We start from the raw sequence: 20,801 nt of genomic DNA, 5'->3' as shown, positions 1-20,801 counted from the left end.
ATTTGATTGTGTATGTTATTTTAGCCTCAATGTTTTGGATTGCACTCTATGATCCATCACCAAGATGAGAGAATGTAAGAATACTTTTAGTGTAACGCCCTACCAAGGAACCGAAAATAAATTAACCTAATGTTTCACTATGTTTTCCAAACACTTTTTTTTTGAAAGATAATAACTTAACAACAACATATATAAAATAACGGAAGTAATAACATACACATAAACACATACCATAAAACAAATTACAATTCTTGAGGGTCCCATGATGTTGAATTACATTTAAGTTTAATTAATAGTAAACATATATATATATATATATATATATATATATATATAACACATCCACATTAAAGAATAACTACAAGTACATATCCATTTAAATAATAAACAATTATCCCGAATGCCACTTGAAAATAATTGGAATACACAATCATCCACTGTACAGGTCATAGGGTATGAAAGGCTGAAAGAATATACATCATAAAATAGATTACATCATCTCTTTAAGATCCATGAAATAAAGTATAATACAATATAGTACAACCATCCATCATAGTACATGCGAAAAAAATGAAAGAAAGTACAGAACAAGGAATTCTAGCCATAATAATTGAACTGTCATATCTCAGTGGTAAAAGTAAAAAGTACTGCCACTCAACCTCATGGTAACCCAAAAAGGTCCACTCCCATCACATTGAGGAGATAGCACTTAAGGTACCAAGACACAAATGACATCTAGACCCAGAGGCAATAATGACATGTAGGGAATCTACTATGCAAGTGGGCAAGTGGCATTGCGTGAATTAACTCTAAGGTTACTTGGTCTAGTCTTTTAATACTCTACCCCCTAGTGACTCTATGCGACACTAGTATCCTTTTGTACTGACAAGGCATACTAATGAAGCAAAACCAAGCGTCCTCTCTACTCCCATCCTAGCCTGTACTAGCACTCAAGGCATGGCCGAGGAAAGACAAAGACTCTTATTAATTCATCTTACTCTCATTTAATGTAATGTTATCACTTATTAAACAACCTACAAATAGGTTACTTTTCAGCCTCTTTAGGGCCTCAACCTCCATTGCAAGCCACTTCCGAACATCACATACAAATTACCTACCCTAGGCCCACAAAAGTACAAATCAAAGAATCACAATTTTCACCTCAGCCCTATACAAGTGACTAGAAAGCATCAAAAGACAATTCACAATAACACCTCAGTCCTTTACAAGCAACTGGAAAGCATCCAAAAAAAATTGATTGAAGACTCAAAGTTTATATCAGAAAAGACACACTGTTCACCTCAGTTCCACATAAGAATACTGGAAAGCAATAACCACCAATAGATCAAACTCATCATAGAAACACACGACACATTGCCAAGGTTGGGTATAAAAGATTAGATTCAAAACATCATCATGACATCACCAAACAAACCCCCAAGTCTTTGGTAACATCTTGATTTGGTCAAAGCTAAGTCAACCTAAAAACCCAAGATAGAAGTAAACATACAATTGATAGTGTAGTTTCGTAGTTCTGTTTGGTTTTGAAAACACATAGTTTGAATTTACAGTAAAGCTCAAGTTTTCATTTCAATGTAAGTTTTCAATTCGATATAGTTTATAAAATTCCCATATAATTGAACCCATTTTCACCTTTTAATAATTGATTACACAATTACCATTAACTCACAAAATCACATCTCGATTAAATATCATTAAAGTAATTTAAATAATAATTATTAAATAATTAACTAGTAATTATTTAACAATATAAATATTAAAATGAATTTCGTTAATCAATTTCCTTCTAACGCCCTATTATCAAATTAATTAATTAATAATTAAATTAATAAATTTAATTGTTAATAGCATAATCTTCTAAAGAAAATTCTTAATAATTTAAAAAAAAACTTTAATAATTAAAGAAAACTTATTAATAAATAAATTACTAATACATTTTAATTAAATTAAAATTTTAAATAAATTTAAATTTAAATTACTTAAAATTTAAATAAACTAAAATTTAAATACTTTTAAATTTAAAATAAAATTTTAATTAAAAAAAGGCGGCATGTTTTAAGGCACATCGACTCGCTATCACAGAGGCAACCACCGTAGCAGACCCTGCCATGACCGCAACAGGTCCTACATAAGTAGTACTTGTTACTGTCATAGCAGGACTGCTATGATAGTCCCCATGCGGCACCGATTAGGGAGAAGGGGGTGGGTGGGGGGTTGGTGGTCCCACCCACCAAAAAAAAAAAAATTTAATTTTTGTTTTGTTTTATACAAACAAAACAAACGTGCCCCCTCTCCTAATAATTTTTTTAAATAATTAAAAAAAAAATTAAAATGTGATCATAAACTCTAATAGGGAAACCCAAAAAAAATTTCAAAGTTACATTTTAGAATTCAATTTTTAATCCAAAACCCATCTGTTTAAAATTTAAATGAATGAGGGTTTCAAAAAACTCCATTCCTCAAACATAGATAATTTCGATATGAAGATAAATTAAGATTCACAACAGGCTTTTATCAATGGTATCAAACAAATTTACGAATATCCGAGAACAGATCTATCCAAACATGAAACAGACAAAAGATTGGAAAGATGGAAATCTTATTGCGTAAATTAATCACAAGATTCTACTTGAATTTGATGCTAACACACAAACATGCAAACACGCAATCCCACAAAGAATGCGAGAGAACCCCTTTCTTCTGAAAACTTCCTTTTCTAAAAATCTCTTCTCGAAATGCCGATTATTGAAAAATGAGCTCTATATATATGATAAAGAGTTCTCCCTAATTTGGGGCTCTGATTGTGCAATCATGCGAGGGAACTCGCTAATCGATTTCTTTTAATATTTTATTATCTTTTATATCTTTATGCACATTTTTTGCAATTAAAAAAATATCTTTATTAAATTAATTTTCTTTCTCTTTAATTTAATTTTTGAAGCTTTTTGATAGAAACATTTATTAACTTAAGTAATAATAATATTTAGCATTTATTTAAAAATGAACTCCTAAATATATTATTATTAAATAAAATTAATTGTATTACACCCAAAATTAGATTTTAACTCAATCTTTAAATTTAATTATTTTATTTAATTAATTTCTCAATTAACTAAATATAATTAAATATTGATTTTTTAAATAAAATTTCTATTAAATGTAATCATTAAATATTCTTTTAATTCGATTTAATTATAACATAAAATACACCAAAGACCCACAAGACTGGAAATGAAAACCCATAATAAAGTACATAAAACTAGATCAAACTCAAGGGTTATAATCACGAATTTATGTCACTTGACGAATTCAGAAGGTAGACAACTTAGGTTCTTGCCCCACTTTTTAGGACAAATAGTTTAAAGATAGGATTTAGACTCACAAGTTATCTCCCCTCTCTTACCATTAAGATATTGTGATAGGGTATGCTCATCCTGATAATTCAAGGAAGTCGATACCTGATACCTGTAGTCTGCATAAAATTCACACATGGAGGAACACATATATTCTTAAATAAACAGGCAATGACAAGAATTGGTACATCGTGTAAATCTCGACTAGCAAGTGACTGTGACTTCTTTCCTTAACCACATCAGAAACGTCAAATATAAAGAAAATATACACGTACACCATACACATGCAAGTATGAGGTAAGTATCCATACAAAACACATTTAAATCATTCATCCAACTAACATCATTAAATAATTGAAAATCACTGCATGAACATATATATCATCACCAAACCATCATGAGATAACTAAAATAACTAAGTATCTCTCTCTCTCTCTCTCTCTCTATATATATATATATATATATATATATATATATACTGAATATGAAATAATATCCAACAATTTGGAAAACAATAATATCCAACAATTTGGAAAACAATGTCACTGATTATCAAGCATAAAAATAAAGCTGGCCTAAAAGAGTTCAACAATAAAATTAGAAAAGTTAACTAGGGGTAGGCACTACACTTAGCATCTCTAGTTGCTTAGATTTGAAGCATAGTTCCCTCTCATGAAGGGTATCAATCAACATTATCGAATTTCCACAATCCATTGAAATGTATGAACTATTTTTGAAATTGATTGTGTAATTTTTTAGCCTCGATGTTTCGGATCACACTTCATTATCCATCATCAGGATGAAAGAATACACGAATATTCTTAGCATCTCTAGCGCTTAGATTTGAAGCATAGTTCCTTCCCATGAAGGGTATCAATCAACATTATCAAATTTCCACAATCCATTGAAATGTATGAACTAATAGATAGACTTATTAAATCCAAATCCTATCAACAATACGTGTACCAATTTAAAGTGTTTTTCTAGATTATTGTTTTAAAATAAAAATCTATATTCTAAAAATCTATGAATTTTCACTAATTGCACGCCTCCATGGGATACTAATTAAACTAAAATCCGTTTTGTGTTTTTAATCATTCTTGTTCCGTATTTTTTAATTTTTTCATATCCTTCTCATTCTAGCGGCAAACTAATTATGGGGAGTACAATCCCAATGATTTGGTTTGTGTTTTTCAAGTGAGGGAGGAACACAAATCTGAGTTTCATATTCGTGTCTACGTCTACGGAAGCACAGAGGGGGTTCATGAAAACAATGAAGTTTTAACCGGAAAGATGGCATTACATTCCCAAAGTCTGGAGATGAAACAATTTTTATCGATTGCCCGGAAGATTTGTCGAAGTACCACTCTTTAGTCTGACATGCGCTGGCACTCCGCCGAAGAAACGGAGAAAGAATAATTTTGTCTATGAACTTCATAGACTCTTCTCACTCTTAATACATTGACAATAACAATGGGAGAAACAAAGGAAAGAGAAGGTACAGAAAGATATACAGCGTGCCTAAAATGTACCCAAACATGTTACAGAACTCACGGTATGTCCAATTTCAATGGCTCCTGCTTCTTCAAGGTCATGCTGCACGACTTCACGATAAGATTGGTACGTATACAAGCTTTGCTTGCTTGCTTCTCAATCCCTGCCTTGCCTACCCAAATTCCTGAAACTATAAAGCAGGGTGCATAAAGGCCCTAAAAGTAAGAACAACTTCATCGATATACTGCATACCTAAATTAGCAAACTTTTGAAGTTTGGGGGCGCATAGAGAAGTTAACATGGATTTTGCTCGCAGCTCAAACATTGTATTACAGACCGAAATTGTTAAAACTGAAAATTGGGGTATATAAAGATCCCAACAGGTTTCATACCTGCACTTCAATCCCAGCATTAGATACCAGATAAGGAAAACTTTGAAGTGGGTTACCTACGGATCCTAACATGGGTTTAACTCACAGCTCAAATAATGCATTGCATACTCAAATTAGTAAAACTGTAAGTTTGGGTATATGAAGATCCTAGCATGGTTCATGCTTAAAGACACCAATACATATGGTCTTGTAAAGAAAGAACAATGATAAAGATGCTTGACTTGCACTTAAACCAGGAAAATACCACGGAGTGTAAATGCAAAAATAAAACAGAGAACTAAATACGTGTGTTCTGGACTGAAAGTTTCAGCTCATCGACAAGGATTAGTTTACTGCTAATATTCATCATGCAGTTCAAATCAAGTGGGTTAAAAAATTGAGCCATTTATACAGAAAAATCTTGTTCTCGCGAGGAGTCAAGTTGCCGTTCTGGGTAAGTTATGACCGAAGAAAGTAACTTGACCTCTATCATTTCACAAGCCTTTGTCGGAGACATGTGAAGATGGGAGATGCTAAAGGGTCTTAAGGGGAACTTGCCATGAAATTTGGAGCTCTATCCTAATGACCAAACATGGGAATAACTACCTCTTCTTTCCCACATACCATTCTCCTATTCAAATATAGTTTTGGCAAATGTTGGTTGATTCTAGGTGTTCCTTTTGTGTGCTGCAAATTTTTTTTAATACCAGTGATCCTGGGGAGTCTTTTAGGGACTTGGAAGTGTTTTAAAAATCCTAAGGAGGAAAATATATATTTTCACAAGCCTTATTAAACTTGACTGTAATAAACTTAATTTAAAAGATTTTAGAAATGCAGACCAACCAAAATTTTCTTTATCAGGCATATTTGCCTCTACAAATTGGATAACTGCTCTGCAGATATAATCCGTCAGTGCCTAGAAGAGCGATATTAGTTATATGGATACTTGTCAACCAGGCACAGCTTTACCTTCCTGGTGCAGTAGCTTGGATTAAGGACTGGTCTTGCTCATTTCTCTTAAGTTGATGTGCAATTGTAGTTGGTGAAGTTCTTTGCCTAAGTTTTGTGCATATTGCCAAGTACACCCATTCATATTCTTCAAATGACATATAAATACTCCATAAGCACTCAGTTTATAATTTTGATTTCTCCTTGAGAGATTAGATGCCATTTTCAAGAGTATCGTTTGAAAGCCTGCATTAAGAAGCATTAAACCATTTTGAAAGATTATTTGAAGGTACACCTGCCTAGGTTTTGCAGGGTCTAAAGAGCAGGGGTATTTGATTCTGTAAGGATCAAACCCATTCGTTGGCCAAATTATGTTGAACATCCCAACATTGAGTGGCAAGCTCATAGGATTTCAACCAACAATTTGAGGAACCAACACTGTCTTCTCTTTGTAACTGATGATCTGTCTCAATGCAAAGATGATGAGAGCCTGCTTTGAAGGAACCAATAGGGATCTTGAGGGAATGCAACCAATGATGGGATAGGTACAGGGGATAGACAATGATCCCATCCCAGATCTCTAGAAAGTGCGCCACATAAAATTCCATCGTAGGGCAAAGGCCCCCGTGGGGGTTAAGTCTATTCCTCTTAAGAGAGTGTATGAAGCTACAAGGAAATTCGTTCCTCTTAGTAGTTGGAGAATTAGAAACTTGAGATAGTAATTGAATGACTAGAGTGGTAGTTAAAGAATTTGGTCCATGACATTTCTACTGCAAATTTGGGTCCTCTTGTGCCGAAGTTGTGACATCCATCTTGGCTGGCTAAAAATAACCCCTAAGATTCAGAAATTTGGTCTACTTAGTGTAAATTGTCCTGGCATCTATAAGATCATACATCTTATCAATGTCCTTAAAGAACCTTGATATACATATGGCACTTGAAAAAATAGTTATGCAAAGATGTATAAGAATTCCCTTTCAATTGAGACTTTGGTAAATTAGTAAAACAATGAAAGTGCAAATACTAAATACTAAAATGTCTGAATAGTACTAAAATTTGACGTCACAAATGTCAATTTGGAGATTTATAATTCATCCAGAATATCATAGAGATGATTTCAATGAGTACAATGATATTGAAATAAGAAAATGTAGTGAAGAGAGGCCTTAAATCATCCCCAAACTCCTCATCACTAGAATTACTAGACTCCACATTGTGAAGCTTTGGTAATCCATCTATTTGTGATGGCTCCTCTAGCTCTAAATCTCATCATGCTACTGGACTTTGTTTGTACACAAGTGTCTTCTAGTGAATGAGACTTGAAGCAACATGTACAACCACAAGCTTCTATGCTCTCTTAGAGGAATATTTGTTGCTCTTAAGAAGGTGGATTAATCTACATGTAGACCAGTTCCTCTCACTAATTGGAGAACTAGAAACGGAGATAGCATTTGAATGGCTAGAGTGGTAGTAAAAGAATTTGGTCAATGACAATTTCACCACAAAATTGGGTCTTCTTATGCCATATCTTGCAATGGTTATTGATTGTATAAACAAAAGAGAGGAATACTCCTTATATAAGCAATTACAAAAGATCTTTCCATGATAAAAATGATCAAGAATGACAAGCAGTTATTTTTCTAAATACTTAAATAACCATTATAAGCTAAATATTACAATATTACTTATACCCTTAATCTTCATTTTACTAACTACTATGTAGTAGATTTGTCACGATCTGTTGGTCTTTTGGCCATGAATGGATAGAAGGTTATGCTTTGAATGCTTTGTGACATGAGAATGCTATTGAGACCCTTCCCTTGTTGAATTTTTGGACATCTTTCTAGGAAACTTCTTCATATGGCCAACTTTACTACAATTGTGACATGTGATAGATTTCAGATTTTTTGAAGAATCAGTAGGTTTGCCTTGTCCTTTCTGTTGAGTAGACTCTCCTTTGCCTTTTTCTTTGGCTGTAAAAGCTTGTTGCACACTGACTGTCTTTCTGTTGCTACCAAAATACTGCTTCCACCTGTCCCATTTAAAAGCTTATTACATAAATCATAAACTTCAAATCAACATTGGTAAGCTCATAGAATCATGTTAAACTTTTCAACATGATTATCACCATATCCCCTTCTTCAATCTTGCAACCAGTGGCCTCCAGTTAATCACAAATGTCTTTAATCTTCATTAAATAATCCTGCAGACATCTTGTTATACTTCATAATTGAGAACAACATATGTTCCAAAAAGAAAGCTCTGCCTTTATCTGACATCTATTGAAAAACCTTCAAGTGATTCCAGATCTCTACAACAGTCTTGTTAGATGACATTTCTGAAGTCTTGTTAGATGACATTTCTGAAAGCATCTCATTGGTGACAGATAATTTGAGCGATATAAGTACTTCTCGATTGCACTTATGAAACTTGTCTTGGTCTTTACCTGTAATTGTGGGGCACGGAGATTTCCGAAGCACAAGCAGATGAAGACACTGATGCTCAAAAATGGTGAGCATCCTCTATTTTTAGGTATTGTAATTCTTGCTATTGAACCTCTAGCTACCTTCTGACATGATTTTGGGTAGCGAAAGTGTCCTTCCCACTATGCCAAGACAGAAGATTAGATATAATCCAGCTTCTCAAATACTGTAGATTTTTGTTGATAAACACTTAATTTTTTTGAAAGCTATATATATATTTTTCAATATGTGCAAAAAATTTGAATACCCATGATTTTGTTAAAAAATCATAAAAACATGTAGATTCAGAACCCCAGTGCTGAAATCCTAGGTGAGCAGAAAGAACACACAAAATTGTTAAAAAAATCCATTAAAAACGTAGAAGTCTTCATTTGGCAAAAAACGAGAAAGAAACCGACAGAACAACAAATCGTTGTTGTGAGAAATAACCAGTTGTGGCACTTTAAGAGCTGAAAAATCCAGTATGTGATGGAGCCAATGGGGAAAAAATGATGTGTGTAGGTCAAAGTGAATCCTTCACAATGTAGTGGGCACCCCTGTTTCGGATCGTGCAAATTCTGAATTTTTTGGGGCCAATTTCTGTTTTTTTGAGTTTTTTTTAATGTTTTTGTTTTTGTTTTTTTTTAGCAATGATTGAGTGCAATTCTAGAAAGGATAACTAGATACTGAAAGAAACAATTAACTTCTAACCGGTTGCCAAAGCTTGGATAAATTGATTTACTCAATTTTCAAAATCAATACAACTCATGACTGTATCAGACATGTATAAATCTGATATGTGCATCCGCATGCAAGGGAATGGTAATGCCAACCATGGCAACTCCTTTTTTCCAATGCCAATATTTTGATAATGATTAAAGTCACCCAATTCAGACTTATAAGATCAACTTCTAGTACTGGTTGCTTCTTGTTGGGTGGATATTGCAACCGATAGTTTGTATAAATTCCATTGCAAAACTGGATTACCAGCCACAGCATGTGAGACAAAGTCTCTCTTACCTTAAAGGTAAGGCTCCCCCTTCTCACTGTTCCTTGGATCAACTTAAGGTAAGCAAGAAGTTTAGAGATACTTTTAAAGAGTGTTACTATTATTCTTTCCTCTTGTTTCAGGAAATAATCCACTTCCTCGCGGTGTGGGTGATGGGCAAGATGAACCTCTTAACTACACTTCTATCTAGAAATTGGTAAAAGTGATACCGATAAACTCACACCAACTCACAAGCTGATCGAAAGCGTACCAGCTAAGATCTATGTCTAATTTATCCACATTGTAAGAATAACTATGAAGCTCACAGACTCCTATGTAATTCTTTAAAGGTAAATCTCTACTATTGGGGCGCATAGACTTCTAGAAGTAGATGATTTCTGCACTATAATCTTATAAGTTATTTCAATTCATAGACATGAAAGTAACTTAATTCTAACAAATTGTATGAATATAAGATAGTAATATAAACCACAGTCACATCTTCTAGTCTATACCACCACAATTGCTTCCAGTCACAAGTACGAATTCAATTGCTTCTTGTAGTCACTTTGCTCTAATACACGCACAAGAATAACATGAATAAAAGATATTAAACACAAATTGTAGTCACAACTTCCAATTTGATCTGCAACGATTGCTTCCAGTCATATATTCAAATTCAATTTCTTTTTTTTGTTCACTTTTCTTTCGAATTTGCACTACAAAACCACAATTGTGCCTGTACAAACTTAGCAAAGCTTTCTTGCATATAAAAAAGATGGTTATTTACAATGAAGGACACTCCTTTATATAGGCAAAGGAGTTAGAGAAAAAGGTGGGAGGAACTCAACCACCTTGACTAAGTCAAACTAATAAAGAAGACTTATTGGACTATATGATTGAAGGTACGTGTAACCGGGTTACATGAACATGGATTACATGCAACTTATCTTTTGAAATTAGAAGATTAGAAGCTGAAAATACACTTGAAGAAAATGTTGAAACTATAAATTTTGAATGACTCAATCCTATAGATTATCAGCAAAGGCTTTGTACTTGATGATGCAATAACAAATAATCATAGGATCGGGAGTTCCTGTATTTTGGGCCACTGCATTCACCTTGATAACTGTGGTGTTGCATCTTTTGATAGCCTCTGATTCTCTTTGATGAATTGCCAGTTGTCATTTTGAAAACTTGATGTAATCAAGCTTTTCTCATCCCATAGTTATGTGAATTCTCCTTCTTAGATTTGCACATTCTAGAGTTTCCAACATTTTGAAAACCTTCTCAATGATGTCTAGATGTAAACTCTAGAACAACTTTCCCATCAACATCTTTCAACTGATTTTTTAAATTTTTTGAATCAAAGTGCTTGCCGCATTTCCTCATGAAGTCAGGTTCTAGGGCAGCCATTGGAAAAGGTAGAGACCAAGTGAATGTTACTTCTTTTGATCTGCAACATGTCTTGTTGGAAAGATGTATCAATCTGTTGTAAGAAATTTGCCATATCAACATGACCAATCTCTGTGTTCGTGATCTCATCCATAGAGGATGAAATCTTTGATGGAACACTATGAGCTAGTTCTTTGTCATATTGGTATTTCATTTTTCCTTTTTCTTTTGGAAGATGCAAATTTCTTGGACATATCATGAGCTGTAACATGGAAATTCCAAAGGGTGAAAACATCATCTGATGGGATTGGATCCATGAAAACTTTGGAATTTGAGTCTCAATGACAGATCTATGAAGGATGAGTGTTTGAAGTATGATTTAGATACCTATTAAGCACTTTTGAAGGCTGTAAATGATTGGGACAGCTTGTATTTTGGACAATAATGGCCAAAATCAGGTTCCACAAGTTGGATTGCATGTAGGAAAAATAGGGGTTTTGTTTTGAATGGAAAAGAATGCAAGTTGGAAGTATATGGATGTATGTAAGACAAGAATTTTAATGTTTAAAAATTTGGAGATGCAATTACATGTGAAAAACTCATCATTTTTAGTTGGTGTAAATATGTAATCGGGTTTTTGAAGTGTGATTACATGTTTAGAAATATGGAGTTTGGGTGAAACTGGAGATGACTGGAATATGAAAGATGAAAGCATGAAGGATACTTGCATTCCTTGATGGAAGATTTCCAACTTTTCTTCATAAACAAACAAAGACAAACAAAGACAAGCAACAAAGTATATACAAAAACTAAAAATGGAAAAGAAGACATACCTCTTGCTTTGACTTAAATTGATAATTCCAATACTTCAATCTTGCATGCAAATTTGTTTTTGATTTGGAGAAGTTTTTTGCATTTGCAAAGAATGAAAGTTGTAAACTTATTAAATAACTTGTAACAAGAAACTAGGGCTACATTTGAACAAATGGAAGATAAAGAGCAAAAGAATTCAACAAATAAGCAATTTGATAAAGAAATGTAAGCAAAACCGGAATTCTACACTTACTTGGAGAGCAAAGAGTAAAATTTGGAGGAAGAAGTTAGAATGACCTCATTCTCTCAAAAATCGGGTTTTACAAGTGTGCTTGCATGTAAGGATCAAATGCCTTTTAAAAATTCAAACCTTAGCTCCAAATCACGGTTTAAAGATGCGAATTTATGTGCAAGATAATACAAATGATGTTGCAAATGCCTTCCAAAGTGCAAATCACACTTCTTGGAGTGATTTGCATGTTTGAAAATGTCTTCTTAAGGAAAACCATGGATTGAAACCTGCATTACATGTGCATGAAATGATGCAAACGCTTGTGCAAATGTCTTTCCCTTCCAATGCCTTGGCAGAACATGGTTCTTGGATTACTTTGCAATCACAAAATGGTGAAGCTTGCTATAAATTGTGGTTTGAATGCCCTATTACATGTAACGTTTTTGCATGAAATGACCAAATTGTTGTTTGCAAGGCCCTTTACATGAAATGTTTTCGCATATAAATCCCAAATCGTGGTTTGCAAGTCTAAATGCATATAGAAAATTGTAACATACAGAATTTCACAACCAGATTTTAATCTCAAATTAAACTATTCTCACAAGTAACTGATTTCATTTCACATGACAAAGATTTCTACCAACTGATTATAACTGAAAGAAATTCTTTTACATATTCAGTTGATTATTCGACATAAATATATGGCTTAACAATTTGACAAATTCTAGATATTCAGCTAAAATTAAAGTAACGGCTAATTACATCAATTTAAAAGTAAATATTTTCTACATCTTAAAATAAAAATATTTATCTATTTTAGCAGAGATAAAAAGTGAAAGAACATACATTAAAAAACAAATGAATCTCTTTATCTCGTTGTCCAAGCCTTGGCATTGGTGAGAGGAGAAGCATTGACATAGGTTTAACCTCCCAACCGCGGACCATTACTTATCCCCACACATTCTAAATTAATAGAACGGCCCTCCCTACCTCGGGATCGGGCTTGGGATGTTCATAAGCCTAGCCATCAGAGTATTCAAGTGGGTTGAAGTCCCAACCGTTATTCTCCAAAATAACTGAAGTGTCTGGACAATTAACAAAGATCACATGTTTGGCACATCTGCCTAAATTCTACCCTAGCCAAATATTTTCAAATTGGGTCTACAAACTCGATCTCCACCACTCGACTTGACAACTTATACACAACTAGAACATGCATGAGCTATTTTAGTTTTAACTTATTGTTTATTAAATTTGATGTCATTCCTTTTTGTGCAGATTCTCTACACCTCCTCACCCTTTTTAGGCTACCAAGCCGGTGATTCCCAGGTGCTTTCAAGTTTACATTCATAGCATTGCTTTACACCTTCTTCACCTTTAATGGCATCATTGCCTGGTGAATTCTTCGGTGTTCTAATTTTCAAGATATCATCTTATAAAAGGATGTAATTATATTTGAACTGAGATAGTTGATTATATAGGATTGGAGTACATGAATATTATTATATAAGCAGATTCCATGTTTTTAAATCTATCAAATAACTCTTTGAATTCGAACTGAAATATAAAGGCAACAGTGTTATGGTTTCCATACATCATTGGCACAAAAGATATACGACTGGTGTTTAAATGTGAGAAGAAAAACACAGAAAGAAATCTACAGATATATAAGTGGTATTTTGTACGTTTTACCACAGGCAGCGTAATGAATAAACACAAGGAAATCATGGTTGGCAGTGGTCTTACATGACACCTTTATTGCAGTCCGGGTTGCTTTGTAGTCAGGGAAATGGACTTCTCTTCCTATTCTGAAACCCGTGGCAAGGAATGAGATAGAATATGGAGACGAACGAGTAAGCAAAAATGTAAATAAAAAATCAATCTTAGTTGTTTTGAGAGCCTCCGATAGCAAGGAAAAAGTATGGGAAGAAAGAATGAATTGATACGATTATGAGACTCTAATAAAAAAGAAAGAGCTTGACTCCTCGGCTCCCTTCAGTTACAAGAACTCATTCGAATACCATTCAAATCGATTAAAAAGAAAAGAAAAGGAGGGAAAGAAAAGAAAGAAAAATAAGAAGTTAAAGGGTTATTGTTATTTTATTATTGTTATATATTCTTCTCTACGTTCATGTGTATGTATTGATAAGGTGGCATCATTAGATTATTATTTATAATGTATTGGTGTCACCTTATTTTTATATACATATGTTTGTGTTTCAGAATGTATAATAATGATTAAATAATAAATTCTTTGATAATTATTTAAAGGTAAGAATTTATGTTTATTTTATATTATTTATTATAATGTTCCTTTTATAGCTCATGTGGTTCCACCATGTAATATGTTGTCAAGTCCTAGTAACCTTGCCAAGATAGTCTTAGGTCAAACCTGTCGATTCTGATGACTGGACCATTCGACCATCCCCTTCCGATGACCCCGTTTAGCAATGCTTCCCATCTCTTCAGTCTTCTTCCTGTATTCATTCAAAACAACATCCTTGCCAAGACATCAATTCAAGGTTTATTAATTGTTAATTCAAAATCATCTAGTGACCGTTAAAGATTTCATCAACGTCAGAATAACTAACTCATTTCACATGTTCATGAAAATATCTCATTATCAGTTAATACAACATATATATTTCAACTAACTCATTTCACATGATCAAGAAGAAATAAAATGATACAACGGCTATAATTAACTAACTCACTTCACATGATCAGGAAGAAATAAAATGATATAGCGGCTATAATTAACTAACTCACTTCACATGATCAAGAAGAAATAAAATGATACGACGACTATAATTAACTAACTCACTTCACATGATCAGGAAGAAATAAAATGATACAACGACGATAATTAATTAACTCACTTCACATAATATTGATTTGTTAAATCAACGACTAAGTTAAATTTAAAATTTAGGGCAAAATTTGGGATGTAACATACCCACCTCCTTAGATTTTTCATCGTCTTCGATGAAAATAATAGCAAATTTAAGTAGTACCAGTCAGTTATATGAAAAGAAAAGAAATGTTCAATTGTCAATTTTAGAGAAAAGATAGGGATATCTTTGGAAAATATCATGATAATTCTCCTAGGTGGCATTATCTTTAGTATACTAGTCCCACTGGACCTTGCACTGCATTACTTCTCGATTTCGTAAGCATAGCTTACGTACCTCGAGTATTCTGAGCGGTCTTACCTCTATCACTCCTGGCTTTGGCACCTGTAGTAATTTCCAATCAATCATATGTTCATGGTGAGTAACATACTTTTTAAGATAAGACACATGGAAGACGTCATGCATCCTGGCAAGGGCTAGTGGTAAAGCAATCCTGTATGCCACTGGGTTAACAACCTCCAAAACTTCAAATGGTGCTACATATCTCGGGGCTAACTTAACATTCTTGCCAAACTTGATAGTACTTTTCTGAGGTTTAACCCTTAGTAACACCTTGTCCCCTACTAAGAACTCTTTGGGTGTTCTTTTAGCATCAACATAACTTTCTGTATGTTATTTGCTTCCTTTAACCTCTGATGAATTTGGAGTACCTGCACTTCCATCTCTTGTAGCATTTCAGGCCTAACAATGATTCTGTCTTCCAATCGATTCCAACTTACTGGAGTTTTGCACTTACGACCATACAAAGCCTCAAAAGGAGTCATTCTAATGGTGGACTGATAAGAGTTATTATATGCAAATTCTAGCAGGGGTAAGTATGTTTCCCATTGGTACTGTCGGTTCATATAGTATACTCTTAGGAGATCCTCTAATACTTGTTAACTGATTCTGTCTGACCATCTGTCTTAGGATGATAGGCTGAACTAATATTCAATTTGGTGCCCAAAGCTATAAATAATGTTTGCCAAAATCTAGAAGTTATCCTAGCATCCCTATCGGAAATAATTTTCTCTAGAATTCCGTGTAACCTGAAAATCTCTTTTATGAACTTATGAGTAATTTTAGGTGCTCCATTAGATAAACTACCTAGTATGAAATGAGCAACCTTAGTTAATCTATCAACCACGACCAAGATAGTGTTGTGTCAATTCTGAGTCATAGGTAACCCTTGCACAAAATCCATGGATATTACCTGCCACTTCCACTTGAGTACTTCATTTGGGTGCAACAGATCTATTGGGTATCGATGTTCTACCTTTACCTTCTGACATTCTAAGCATCCTGCAACAAACTCGATTATTTCCCTTTTCATTCCCTTCCAAAAATATAAAGGTTTTATATTAGATAACATTTTTGTTACTCTCGGATGTCCTGAATATGGGGCAAAATGAAATTCACCTAGAATTTGTCTTCGAAGTTCAGGGTCGTTGGGCACGAAGATTCGGTGGTGATATCTTAATAATTCATCCTCTTCTAAACTAAACTCTGAATACTTAGGATCTTGCGGGTCTCTGATAAGAGCCAAGCTGATTTCTGTATAAAACTCATCATGCTCCAAACATTGTAAAATTTGATTCCTCAACCTGAAGTTTACCATAGTCATTGCTGAGATGTGCCTTCTTCGACTTAGGGCATTAGCCACCTTGTTTTCCTTACCTTTAATGTAGCTTATGTCGAACTCATAATTTGCTAAAAATTCCAGCCATCTCCTTTTGTCTAGCATTAAGGTTCTGTTGGGTGAAAATATATTTCAAACTTTGGTGATCAGATCTAAGCTCAAAAGGTTTTCCAATTAAGTAATGTTTCTACATTTGCAATGCATGCACTATTGTTGATAATTCAAGATCATGGGGTGTGTAATTTTGTTCATAATTTTTTAGTTTCCTAGACTCATAAGCATTGACTTGTTCATCCTGCATTAACACACCCCCTAAACCTTCTCCGGATGCATCTGTTCTAACTACGAACTGTTTTTCTGGATCAGGTACTCTCAAAATAGGTGCATTAGTCAAATTTTCTTTCAGAAACTCGAAAGCTGATTGACACTTTTCTGTCCAAACAAATTTCTTTCCCTTTCTGTGAAATGAAGTGATTGGATAGGTTATCCTCGAGAAATCTCTGAAAAACTTTCTATAGAACCCAGCTAACCCCATGAAGCTCTTAACTTCGGATACATTTTTAGGTATGGGCCATTCCTTAATCGCTTTTATCTTAGATGGATTTACTGCTATACCTTGAGCTGATATAATGTGCCCTAGATATTGAATTTCTTTTTGGTAAAAAGCACACTTAGATAGTTTCCCATATAACTTGTGTTCTCTTAGTCTTTGCAGAACTATTTCTAAGTGCCTCTGATGTTCTTCATTCTTAGAGTATATTAAAATGTCATCTATAAAGACTAATACATATTACAATAATAGATAAGACGTCTATTATTAGTTAATGGTTATCTTGTAAATATCTTTAGCTTTAGTTTGCTTTCGTTTTTTGCTTTCTCTGGAATAGAATGTTTCTATTCTTTACGATCGTTTCCTAAGGAAACATCGTCTCTTCCTTTTGTATAAATTGACCTTTCGGTCTCTGTTATTAATAAGCAAGTATTTACCAATTACCTCGTAATATGGTATCAGAGCTAAATACTTAAATTTTTTCGGAAAAATTTATAATTTCTTCTTGAAATTATTTGTTTAAATTTTTCCAAAATTATTTCAGCTAATTTTTCCAAAACCCACCTAGGGTTTTTCTGCTTGGAGAAATTCCCGAATTACGGGTCTGCAAATCGCGTGGAAATCGTGGCCATTTTTTGAAGACTCGCGTTTTTGGGGTGAAAATCTGCATGTTTCTGTATCAAATCTTCATGCTCTTAGCCGTCTCAGTCTGTCATCGTGCTCTGGGAAGTAGATTCGACCATTTTTCATCAAGAAATCTGAAGTTTTTTCAAGCTTTTTTCAGCTAGGGCCGTTTTTTTTCGAAACCCTAATTTTTGGGGTCGGAATTTTTTTTCGTTTGCGGATTCTTGGTGGGTTTTTCGAGAGCTCAACTGGGTTGTCCGTTTTTACTGGGTGCCTCGATTTTTGTGCCTCGATTTTCGAGCCAGCGGATTCAAAAAACGACAGCAGATTCCTTTTGGGTTTTTCGAGCTCTCTTTTGGGTCATTCTCTGATTCTTCTGGGTCTTTCGTATTTTTGCCTCGAAGAACGTGCCTTCACAGATTTTCATAGTTTTTCATTGAAAAACGTGCCATGGCATCTCTGACAAATATTTTGCTCGAGCATAATTCCAAATTCAATGGTCGCAATTATGGAACCTGGAAGCAGCGCATCATCGCAATCTTCGAATATCGAAACACCGATCAACTTGTTCTGGGTGTTAAGCAGCGTCCAACTTCTCCAGGTCCTGATCAAGATACATGGGATCTGAACAATCGAGAGGCAGTAATGCTTCTCAAACTCTCCGTAGCTGATGACCAGCTTTCTCAGATTCCATCCGGCAAGACAGCGGCCGAAATTTGGACACATCTAAAAGGTCTTCATGAGACTTCCGACAAGAGCAGAGCCTTCTTTCTGAAAAACACTCTGTTTTCTATTGTCATGAATGAGCGCACCTCGCTCCAGGCACACCTGAATCGGATTCAGGAAATCCGTGATCAGTTACTTGCCATCGGTCGCAAGATGGAGGAAGAGGATATTGTGGTAATCACTCTTCGGAGCTTACCAAATTCCTATGAGCATTTTATCGAGACTCTCAACATCACATCTATTGGTGTTGATCTAAAGTTCACTGATCTCTGCACCCTGCTACTTCAGCAAGATCGGTGGAAACAACAGTTCGGTAGCAGCTCCAGTTCCACCTCCACTGAGCAAGCCTTTGCTGCGAAATCTTTTCAAAAGGATAAGGGCAAGTTTCAGCAACCATCTCAGCAGAAGTCTTCTGCTCCAGCATCCGATGGTACCAAAAAGAAGAACATTCAATGCAACTATTGCCACAAGTATGGTCACATGAAGGTTGCATGTCGGAAACGCTTAGCTGCCCAGTCTAAGCAATCAGGTTCGCAACCCAAAGCGAACAGTGCAGAGCACATTGAGCAGGTGGAATCTGCCTTTTATGCCTTCATGGCTAAAAGACCCGCAGATCATGTACAGTCATCTGCCTGGTACATTGATTCAGGTGCCTCTCGACATTTCACTCACCGCAGAGACTGGTTTATTGACTACCAGCCTTATTCAGATTCTGTTATCTTTGGTGGTGGAGAAGAGTACACGGTTGTTGGTAAAGGCAACATTCAAATTCAGTCTGTTGGGAGGAAGCTCATATTCCTTGATGTGTACTACGTTCCAGGGATGGAACTAAATCTACTCTCGGTCAGTCAGTTGCTGCGACATTCTCCACACTTGGCAGTCACCTTCAGTTCACATCAGTGCACCATCACTGATCGGGTGACTAAGTCTACTATTGCAGTTGGTCTTGAGGATCATGGTCTTTTCAAACTTACTGATTCTGGTGATTCTCAGGACTTAGCTATGGCTGCTCGGCGATCTTCCATCAGCACACTTTGGCATCAGCGATATGGGCACTTAAATGTGCATTATCTCTCACAACTTGCTCGGGATGAGCTTGTTCTTGGTTTGCCAGAGATTCAAACCCAACACCTTGGAGTTTGTGACGCATGTCAGGCTGGGAAGCAACATCGCACACCTTTCCCCAGTGGCGATTCTTGGCAAGCTTCTCAAGTACTTCAGCTTGTTCATGCTGATATTTGCGGCCCTATGGCCACTCCTTCTGTTCTTGGGTACAAGTATTTTTTGTTGTTTGTAGATGATTTCAGTAGAAAAATGTGGGTGTATTTCCTTAAAAAGAAATCCGATGCATTTATTGTATTTCAGAAGTTTAAACCCTTAGCTGAAAAAGAGTCTGGGAAATCTATTATTACTCTTAGATCAGACAATGGGGGGGAATTTTGTTCTAATGTTTTCTCCAGCTTCTTGGATACACATGGCATCCAACGCCAGTTCACCACACCCCACACGCCACAACAGAACAGTGTAGTTGAACGTCGGAACAGGACAATCACCGAGATGGCTCGTTCCATGCTCGAACACAGACATGTTCCGAAGCGTTTTTGGGCAGAAGCAGTTAACATTGCAGTTTATCTGTTGAACCGGTCACCCACAGTGGCGATCAAAGGTAAAACTCCGGAAGAGGCCTAGTCAGGTCGCAAGCCCAGAATCAGTCACCTGAAGGTTTTTGGCTCTCTTGCTTTTGTTTGGATCCCTGATGCTTCACGCACCAAGTTGGATGCCAAGAGTCAGAAACTGATGCTTGCTGGATATAGCAGTCTTCACAAAGCCTACCGCCTTATTGATGTTGAGACATCTCGTCTCATATACAGCCGCGATGTAGTCTTTGATGAGCAGCGAGGACCATTCATGCCTGTTTCTCCTGTTCCTGATCCAACAGTCCAGCCTATGCAGGTTCATGATTTGGGAGTTCGGCTTCCATTAGGTCCACCTGATGGGAGGGCTCCAGTAGCTCCTACAGCTCCAGTCCTGCCAATGATACCTGTACAGCCACCTCCGGCTTCTCCTGCAAGATCACCTCGTTTTGAAGATGCTTCACCTGAGTTTGATCCAGATTCTTCTGATCAGGATCCTGCTGATCAAGCATCTCCTAGTACTACTGTTGGTCATTCTCCTCTCCAGCCTAAGTGGTGGGCTAAGACACTTGCTGATCTTCATGATGATGAGCTCATTGATGGGAGAACTACTCGGAAAAAGAGCAAAACTATAGATTCTGTTAACTTTGCTCTTATGGC

At 35.4% G+C, this 20,801-nt stretch overlaps 1 protein-coding gene across 1 annotated transcript in view; it reads left to right on the top strand.

Moving 5' to 3' along the window:
- Positions 1-4,470: 4,470 nt before the first annotated feature.
- The window catches only part of LOC149554268 (B3 domain-containing protein Os11g0197600-like), a 101,357-nt gene continuing 85,026 nt past the window's right edge, over positions 4,471-20,801 (top strand). The window contains exon 1 of the mRNA XM_089789490.1: positions 4,471-4,994. Coding sequence (XP_089645616.1) covers positions 4,848-4,994 — 147 coding nt within the window. The 5' untranslated portion in view covers positions 4,471-4,847. The remainder of the gene's footprint in view (positions 4,995-20,801) is intronic.

Source organism: Cupressus sempervirens, chromosome 6 (genome assembly GCF_028749045.1).
Source record: "Cupressus sempervirens isolate cs-2001-9-10 chromosome 6, ASM2874904v1, whole genome shotgun sequence".
NCBI classification, from domain to species: Eukaryota; Viridiplantae; Streptophyta; class Pinopsida; order Cupressales; family Cupressaceae; genus Cupressus; species Cupressus sempervirens.
Note: the sequence above shows the minus strand (reverse complement) of the source record. Positions and strands in the feature narration are given on the sequence as shown.